General features: G+C 42.3%; 1 protein-coding gene across 1 annotated transcript in view; it reads right to left on the bottom strand.

The window, feature by feature from the left end:
- The window catches only part of Slc25a36 (solute carrier family 25 member 36), a 32,569-nt gene extending 24,327 nt beyond the window's left edge, over nucleotides 1–8,242 (bottom strand). The window contains exon 1 of the mRNA XM_059268411.1: nucleotides 8,008–8,242. Within this exon, the coding sequence (XP_059124394.1) occupies nucleotides 8,008–8,048 (41 nt within the window). The 5' untranslated portion in view covers nucleotides 8,049–8,242. The remainder of the gene's footprint in view (nucleotides 1–8,007) is intronic.
- Between the last annotated feature and the right edge of the window lie 1,843 nt (nucleotides 8,243–10,085).

The raw sequence follows: 10,085 nt of genomic DNA on the forward strand, positions 1-10,085 counted from the left end.
ATGCTAGAAGATCAGAGAAGCACAAAAAGCCACAGCCACCTCACCTTGCCAGTTCCTCAGGTGATCCTGTTTCCTGAGACTGGATGCTTCTCAGCTTAACTGTGCTGCTCAAAGCCTAAAAGCTTAACGAACCTAGTTCCTGGTCTTCATACCTTATATACCTTTCTTCCATCACTTCCCGGGATTAATGATGTCACCATGCCTGGCCGTTTCCAGTGTGGCCTTGAACTCACAGAGATCCGGATAGATCTCTGCCTCCCAAGTGATAGGATTAAAGGTGTGTGCCACCATTTTCTGGCCTCTATATCTAGTGGCTGTTCTGTTCTCTGACTCCAGATAAGTTTATTAGGGTGCACAATATTTTGGGGAACACAATATCACCACATCTAAATGAACGTTGAGCACAACTAAACTATATACATATACAGTATTTAGCTCATTTATGAATCGAAGATGTGGATGGCACAATTATTCTAAGCTAAGCAAGTAGTTACTTAATGGAAAGGGCCTGAGAGCTGTGTTGTGACACAGACTTTTAGTTTCAGCAATTAGGAGGCAGAAGCAGAATCAGAAGTTCAAGGTAATCCTGAGTGGTTTCAAACAAGTCTAGGCTACATAAAGCCCTATCTTAAGAAAACAAATACTATGTAATATTATTTTAGCCTTATTACATTCATCCAGTTTCATACCAATAAACAATTAAATTTTCATAAGGCAATAATTAAACTTTTCAGAAACACCAACTTGCATAACCAATATAACTACGTTTTTTAAATAGCAAGAAGTCAAGAAGCAGGATCACAAGATCAAGGCCTGCCTAGGCTACTCCATTCCAAGATGAGCCAGGTCAACTTAGTGAGATCCCATCTCAAGACAAAAAAGAGCATGAGGCTCTTGGTTTACTTTGCAGAATAACAGGAGAACATAGAATCAAGACGAGGAAGTCCTCAAATCAAAACGAGCTGAAAAGCCTATATTCACATAGGAAGTTCTAGAAGTTAAAAATCATCAGGAAGGTAAAAAGGGATTCAAGGTTTTCTGACACTCAACTATCAGAAAAACACAAGTAAAAGTAAAAGACACACCAGGACTTGGGAAACAGTCAGATGCATCTCTGAGCAGCCCGGTCTACGTAACAAATTCCAGGGCGGCCATGGGTACCTAGCAGATTTTGTCTCAAAAAGCAAAGGAAACACACAAAAGTCACAAAACAACAAACTAGAAAGAAAAATCAATTACTGTCAAATCTCACTGGCTGTGGACATGCTTCTCAGCACCCCACTCCAAGTGTGTTAAAGCACGCTCCTAGGATTGACTTCCTGCCTTCTACAGGTGTTTTCCTCTGACCCAGTGATGCGACCATAAGTTAGAGCAACCGTAGTGTGGCAGCCAATTAATCTGCTAATGTGAATATTTTACTATTTAAAAGTTACAATTTAAAGTTATTTCTGTAAAACAATCACTCATTTACTCTATCCTTCACTGGCAATTCCAGGGAGAGAACAGCCAAGTTTGAGACCAAGGAGCATTAAAAATTCATTATAGCATCAAAAAATCTCTAGATTATGAATCTTTTTGAACTATAAAATGGCATTATATCTTTGGTATATCCAAAGTAACCTCAATTTTTTTTTCTTCTTAGTCAAATTACCTGGACCAATGTGCATTTTAAAAATTTATAAGCAGGGGCTGGAGCAATGGCTTAGAGGTTATGAGCACTGGTCGCTCTTCTAGAGAACAAGAGTTCAGTGCCCAGCATCCACATGGAGGGTCACAACAGTATATAATACCAGCTCTAGAGGACCCAACGGCCTCCAAGGGTACCCAGTGCACACAATGCACAGACATACAGGCAGGCAAAACACTATACACACAAAATAATAAATAAATATAGGCAGTTATTGGTGAGTGGTACACACCTATAATTTAGCACTCAAGAACCGCAGACCTGCATAACAAAACACTGCCACCCAGAAAGAGGAAGGGAGAGAAGGAAGAAGGGAAGGAGAAAAGGAAGGAAGGAAGAACCAGGGAGGAAAAGGAACTAAAGGAGTAAACCACCAAGATTATCCAGAGAAAAGACAGTTGTGTATTCTAGACAGTCACGCATTCTATACATCGGTATAGACTATTCAATCATTGTTAAATTCAACAACTTATAAGGACAGTTAAAATGTCTACTTTTATGTTTGTCTGTGCAGTACGTTTACCCAACTTTGAGGAGTTGCTTCTATTTGCTTATGTACCTAAGAGAAAAAAAATTCAGGCATACCAGTGGTCAACTACTTTAGTACTTTTTACCAACCTCTTGAGAAAGTGGCATTGATTGAGTAAGGCAGGCACAGTGTAACCAAGAAGACTGTTTAAAAGCACAGAATACCAAAACCTCTGCAAACAGATCTTGTAGAAAAGCAATGTGGCCACGGAGGGCTTCAGAGTGTTCTCCCACACAAGTTTACCCCAGGGAACAAGGACTGTAAGTTGAGAGTGAGGGGATGGGGAAGGCAAAGGAGAAGTTTTCACTAAACAGTAGTGAAGTAACAAGCAGATCCATTTCAACCCATGAGCCTGCCAGGTGTACACACACAAATACAGTCACACAGTCTCAAACTAATGAACCACTAGAACTAGTTCCGCTGTCTATAAAGAACTTACTAACCAAACTGGGGGTCAGGAGAGCACAGGAACCTAAGAACCTTCAAGATTCTGTTGAAGGAAAGGGAGGAACACAGAACACAACAGATTCCAAGACTGTGACTGTCAGACATAGGTTGCCTTCAGTTTGAGGTTCTGAGCATGCCTGGGTCAGGACACTTGTTGGGCAGGCAAGGACATTCCTAAGTGTGTGAAGTATTTCCTAAGTAGGTCCACAAATCTGGGTTGTGTGCACATTTTAAAAGGTGCTTGGGAATTCATCTTTCTTATCTTTACACAAACCTATTTCCTCAGACAAATGCAGTTTATCTTTGTAAAAGAAGAATGAACAGGTTGACCCATTTTCCTGTCTCCAAGCAATACACCATTTCATGAGAAACAACACTAAAAAACAGTTCACAAAAATGTTAACTAATCTTAAGGGGGTTTTGTATCTTAAAACACATGGGTCACCTCTAAAATCCTGTAAACCTCATTAAGGAATTCTTACCCCCAACTTTTTCTTTTGTAGCTTAATTTGTTAAGCAATACTACAGATTGAGCATTATCTTCAAGCCTTTAGTATTTAAGGCAAGAAACACACTTTTTCAAAATGGCTAGGAACATTTCCAATACAGTGACAGATTACCACACAAAATTTAATAAACTGTTGAAAATAAAGGGGTATTTAAGGTATGTGTTGTGTTTCTGGTGCAGGGAAATAATTAAGACTATTCTTTCTTTGAATGCTAGAGGAAAATAAAGACTAGTAATACTCGAATCAGAAAAATGCTGGCCAACTGGTTAGATAAACACAGACATGTGAAAGGACACTAACACATAGATCAAGATACAGTTGTAATCTCAGACTAAGGACTAAAAAATCCACTATGGAAGCAAAATAAACAGAAGGAATGTGATATTTTAAAAATTAAATTTGGGGCTGGAGAGATGGCTCAGAGGTTAAGAGCACTGGCTGTTCTTCCAAAGGTCCTGAGTTCAATTTCCAGCAACCACATGGTGGCTGAAAACCATCTGTAATGAGATCTGGTTCCCTCTTTGGGCCTGCAGGGATACATGCAGGCAGAACACTAAATAAATAAATAAATAAATAAATAAACAAACAAATAAATAAATGTGTGCTCCACGAAAAAAAAAATAAAAAAAATAAATTTCCCTCATAAAGTTTAGCTTAAGTCTATTTGCTTCCCTTTGCCTCAAATTTCAAAGTTGTCCATTTGTTTTCTACTTCTTTCCTGTTCCAATCACATTTTTAACTCCTTGTCCTGTAAACACCTAATCAAAATCACTGAAGGTCTCCAATCGGATCAGATCCAATGGCTAAGGGCTCTCAACATAGTTTATATGGCAGTAACACTAGAAAGCTCACCATGGCTTCCTTCCTGCAGGATACTTACTTCACTCGGTTTCAGAACACATTTTCTGCTTCTTCTAGTTTCTTTTCTTTTTTGAGATAGGACCTCGTTATATAGACCAGGCTGACCCCAAACTCATGAGATCTGCCTGCCTGTCTCCTGAGTGCTGGGACCAAAGGCATGTACCACCACACTCATCTGGCTCTTCTACTCTGATGATTCCTCTTGTTCTAATCTTTTCCTGGAGATTTGAACTTAAGTCTTCATGCTTGAGCAGCAGAGACTCCCTACCCCAGCTCCCCCCAAATGAATATTTTTAAGTGAAACATCACTCCCTTGCTGTGCTACACTAATCCACTACAGGGATATAGTTTAACAAAATATTGTCAGAATAAACAACTTCCCTTAGTTTTCCAATCCATTGGAATGAAATTCTCACAGGAGAGTATATCTCAATGTTTAAGATCCCTCCCCCAATTCACAGGTTCAAATCCTACCCCCTAAAAGGTGACAGCACTGAGAAGGGCTGGGCTTTGGGGAAGTGACAAGATGCTGAGACAGAGCTTTATGTCATAAAAGAATGCTGCTAGCTAGTCCCTTCTACCATTTGAGGACAGCATGAGAAAGCAGTCTGAGGAAGAAGGCCCTCACCAGGCAGGCATGTAATTTTCCACCACCATCACATGGACTTTCAAGGTTCTAGACCTGGAGCAAATAAATGTTAACTTTTTAGATGCCACCTGATGTATGGTTTTGTGATAGCATAAGGTCTAAGTAAGACACAGGATAGAACTGGGGACATGGCTCAGTGGTTAAGAGCACTTACTGCTCTTGTAGAGGACCTGGGTTCAGTTCCAGCACCTATGTGGCAGCTCATGGCTGTGTATCTGACGCCCTCTTTTGACTGGTCTGCATGGGCTCCTGCACACATATGGTGCACATACACATACCCAAATATGCACATATACAAATATATACATAATTTTAAGGTTTATTTTACTTCATGTGTATGTTTTGTACCATGTGTACCTGTTAGATTCCCTGGAACTGGGGTTTTGGATGGTTGTGAGCCACTGTATGGATCAAACATCCTGGGTCCTCTCCAAGAGCAACAAATGTTCTTCACCACTGAGCCATCTTTCCAGCCACACATAAATACCTCTCTCTCTCTCTCTCTCTCTCTCACACACACACACACACACACACACACACACACACACACCCCAAAACCCCACAGGAAAAATAGGAAAGATGGAGGAAATGAGAATAGTAAAAAAAAATCATAGTATAATAAAAATAAACCTCATTAAGTAAGTATTCTATTCTGGCCTGATCTTACAAGGAGCCAGGTGAAATAATTTCACAATAAAAAAATTACAATATTACTCAATAAATGATAAGTTAGTAAGTAACTTGATAAAATTGTCTTCATACTACTCTATGTCTATAAACAGACATACAGCATCTGAAGTATAGTGAAAACTAAATATTACTTAACATTCTCTTTTTTTGCAAGCTACCATAGTATGTCTCTGTAACTCAATTAACTCAAATGACCTTACAAATTCTGAATATCAACTCTGGCAAAAGCATAATGAGATCAAAGGGTGCCTTAAAGAAAGCACGAGCTAAGCACGTGATATGTCATTCAGAATCAAGGTCCATGCCAGTCTGTTTCAAATGTTCCTGTTTAACATGACAGCCTTCAGTAAAAATCTCCTGGGATCCTGATGTGCACACTTGAGTATACACAATTTTAATTATCAGGAAAGGAACTCAAAGGCTCTCGTGTTAAGAAAGCCCTTGCCTAAGAATAAATGCCACTAAGAAAGGTTGAGTGTAATCCAAAAGAATACCATGTGAGGAAGCCCAGATAGAATCTACACAGACACGCCTCTTCTGTGTAGTAAAACAACTTATGACTTCTAGTATAAAGCTGATCCTATCATGATTTAAAAAAAAAACAAAACTCTAGCACTTACGAAGAACACACTAAATTACTGCCAAAGAATAAACAATTCTGATATATAAATTAGACATTTTCAATTAAGAACATTTCCAACATAACCTGTCTTGCATCTCCACATTTATCACATACAACACCGCCAGAATGAGATACAGAACAGAATTTATGTAGAACCATCAAGACTTTTACAATTACTTATGACTCATTTTACATATTATGAAAATGTTTGACCTTACCTTAGAGAACTTTTTTTGACATCTGTTTTTTTTTCTATATTTTGATCAAAATAACTTTTGCTATCACCTATCACTCTGTTTCTGTGAAGAGTGCATGTTAAATCACTTAGGCAACCACTATTACAAATATGAAATCGAGATGAAATGCTAAGGAAGGGAATTTACAAGCCCAAACACTGTATCTTGTCCCAGTTAACATTCCACTGTGCACATTCTAGACTTCTTCGGGAAGCAGGGAACAAACTGATATTTTTGGATCCCATAAAAATCCTCCATTCCAGCTCTCAACCAAAAAAACTAAATAGAATGGCCTCAATTCATAAGTATTAATAAGCACAATGTGATCCTAATATAAGCTTGAAAATGCACTCGTGCTAACATTTATTTCATATACAAGTGCGCTCTATCTTTAACAAACTTGCAAAACATGAAACCTGAACACAGAACAACAAACATTAGGAGCCACAGAAGGGCCTGCCTTAGAAGAGACATCAACTTTGTTTTTACAGGTGAAGTGATTAAAATGAGTTTTGTCTATTTTTTTACTCAAATTAAAACAATCAGCCTGAACTACATCTATGGTCTTTAACTTGCAGGTGTTGCCAGAAGATCTAATTACAAGTAGAAATCCAATAACTTCAGGACAATACATCTTTACTTTCCCTTACCCCACCCCGCAACACACACAGAATTTAATAACATGTTTTAAAGGCCTGGGGATGGAGCCCTGTGGTGGAGAACTTGCCTAGCATGTGCAAAGTTCAGGTCCAGCAGAGATTTAATTAGCCCTTTACTGGCAGTAAATATTTCAGAAACATGAAAAGCAAACTGGTTCTCACAAAATTAGAAGTTGTTTTAATGCCAGAGTAGTGGACGGTTCAAAATTTGGTAAATAACAAATGTTGGATTAAATGTGTGCATACTAAGGAAAGCATTGTCATTATTAGCAATAGAACTAATTAACTCAAAGCAAACAAGCATGAAGAGAGTGCGTGTGTATTCCTTTGATATTCTTAAAGCGATTAATCCAAAAATCAAACCCTTGGGGTTTGAGAATAGTACTTTATTTCTACTACACAGATTAGAAAGTTAATTCACCATAGGACGTTATAATCTTACAGATAAAACGTTGTTCTGTTTATCTAAATAATTGGGAAGGAACATATCGAATGGAGGAACAAAGTTGGCTCGGCAAAATGGCTGTGGCATCAGCAAACGAGACTTCAGGCTCCATCCTAATCCTGTACACATATATAGTTAAACGTTCATCTAAGTGCATGACTTCTCTCAACCCACCCCTTCTCCAAAGCAGCGCGTGCTCAGAGGGCTGGTTTTCCTCAAAATAAATAAAACATAACAAGAGAAAAGACTTCAAAGCCACTACCGCTTTGCACCATCTCCCGCAAGCCGGACAAGAGAGGGAAGAGAAAAATTTCCCCGGGCTGGAAATAACCTCCAGGTCCCCGGGGGTGAGAGGCACAACAACGCCTTCCCCGACGGCTGCGACGCCCCGGGCGCCAGCAGCAACCGCGCAGCGGCGGCCGGAAACAAGGTGGCCCGCGAACGTGGGCAACGTGAGGCCCAGGCGCGCGGGGCGAGGAGGCCGAGGCGGCTCCCATTTTGTCGCCAGGCCAAGCCTCCTACGTGAGGCCGGGGTCCGTGCGCCTCGGCCGCCGCGCAGCAGACAAGCTAGGCCGCGGCTCCCGCCCGACCCCCGCCCAGGCCCGGCGTGGCCTCGGTGGGCCCGCGGGTGGGTCCGCCCGCAGCCTCCACCCCGCGCGCCCCACCGACCTACCCCCCGGCGAACAGATGCACCAGCGTGTCCCTCTGGCTCATTCTCTCTTCTGCATGTCCTCCGGGCGCAGAGGCGGGACGCGGACTCAGCAGCCCGCCACAGTCAGAGGCGTGGGCCGAGAGGGGACGCCGGGGGAGCGGGCGGAGCCGCAGCGACGGAAGGCCACCGGCGAACCCTCCCGGCGGCGTTCCTGATTCAGCGACCTCCGCCAGACTGCGCAGCCCGAGTCCCGAGGAGTCGGACGTCCCTACATAAACAGAAGTTCCTATTGGTCTAGGCCGCGTGACGTCACGAGCCCCGCACGCCTCTTTCACGTGATCGCGGAGGGGGCGGGGGGGGGCCGGGGGCCGGGGGGGGGCGGCGGCTCCTCAATGAAGGGCCGCGGGGCAGGATGGGAGCGCGTGCAGGAGTGTCGTCGGTCGACTGGCCCTCGCACCTGATCCGCTAATCCGGGAGGCTGCCCAGCCGTCGCCACTTAGCGGCGTGGACCCGGGTTTGCCTTGGAGATCGCTGAATGCTTGGAAAGGCTGGTTGCACAGATCCTGTGGGCAGTCTCACAAACAGCACAGTACTAAACGTGATCGTTAAACATTAGTGTTAAGTTGGCATCTGTAGGGCAGTGGCGAGATAAATCACGAAACTTTTTGTCAGGAGAGGGGTCTCACTGTGAAACTAACTCTGGTAGGTCTGGGGCTTGCAATAAAGTTCAGGCTGGCCTCCAATTCACAGAGACCGGCATGCCTTAGCCTCCTAAGTGGTGGGATTAAAGACGTTCCATACTCTGCAGAACATTCATTCCTGTGATGGAATGCTGACAGAGAATTCCTGACAGGAATAAGGTAGAGTCATGTGGGGGGGAAATCTTCAGTGTCTTAAGGAAAGGGCAAGACAGGAATAAGGTAGAGTCATGTGGGGGGGAAATCTTCAGTGTCTTAAGGAAAGGGCAAGTAGATTAATCTGAAGATTGACTACAGGAATAAACTAACTACTTATTTTATTGGTTAACACATGTTTCTTATATGTATACGTAGGACTAAGGAAAGTGTTTTCTTTCTCTAGAAAATGGTCATTATTTTTAATTTTTGTTAACTGGCAATTATTTCCAAGGCACAAATGAACAGGCAAAATAATATAATAGATACCAATATGCTAATCATACAGAAGGAACAATGTAGTAGAATATTTTAAGGTGTGTTATTTTTGTTTATATTGCATTTGTTTAACTCTGTGAAGCTGTGTTACTGTGCCTGTCTAACACACCTGGTGGTCTAATAAAGAACTGGCCAATGGCAAGGCAGGAGAAAGGATTGGCAGGGCTGTCAGGCAGAGAGACTATATAGGGGGAGAAATCTGGGAGGAGAGATCTAGATCTAGGAGCAGCCAGAGAAGGAGGAGGACTTCAGGGGCCAGACACACAGCAGCCATGGAGTAAGATACAGAAGTAAGAGAACAGGAAAAGCCCAGAGGCAAAAGGTAGACGGGAGAAGTTAAGGAAAGCTGACTAGAAACTAAGCAAGCTAAGACCGGGCATTCATAAGTAAGAATAAGCCTCCGTGTGTAATTTATTTGGGAGCTGGGTGGCAGGCCCCCCAAAAAGCAAAACAAATTTTGTTGTTTTTTTTCCTCCTCATATAACTGCCCTTCCATTTGCAGGGACCCCATCACCCTTTCCAGCCTACATGGAATTCTCCAGAGCCACTTTCCTGGCGGCACCACTTCCTTGACAAAAGTCTCTAATTGCCTTAGCTCTCTCCATGTTTGACCTGCACCTAAATTCCTACAAAATGTACAGACTGCAAGTGTTCACACCACAGTAGAGGACTGAGTGAGTAAAAATATTTAAAGAACCTCAACGGTTTGGCGTAAGTGCCAGTGATTTTGTGTTCCTTCTTGTTTTGATTATTGTTGTTGTTGGGGGAGGGGCATGTGCAGTCAAAGTACTTTGCCCAAGGTTACCCATTTCCTCCTATAAGAGCTCTGATTTGAATCCAGGAGAGTCTGACCTCAGGGCTTTAGTTGTTAAAATAATAGCTGTCTATTAGAGCAGAGCTAGAGGAGCAGACTCCAAGAGTGACAAG

Source organism: Peromyscus eremicus, chromosome 7 (assembly GCF_949786415.1).
Source record: "Peromyscus eremicus chromosome 7, PerEre_H2_v1, whole genome shotgun sequence".
Classification (NCBI taxonomy): domain Eukaryota; kingdom Metazoa; phylum Chordata; class Mammalia; order Rodentia; family Cricetidae; genus Peromyscus; species Peromyscus eremicus.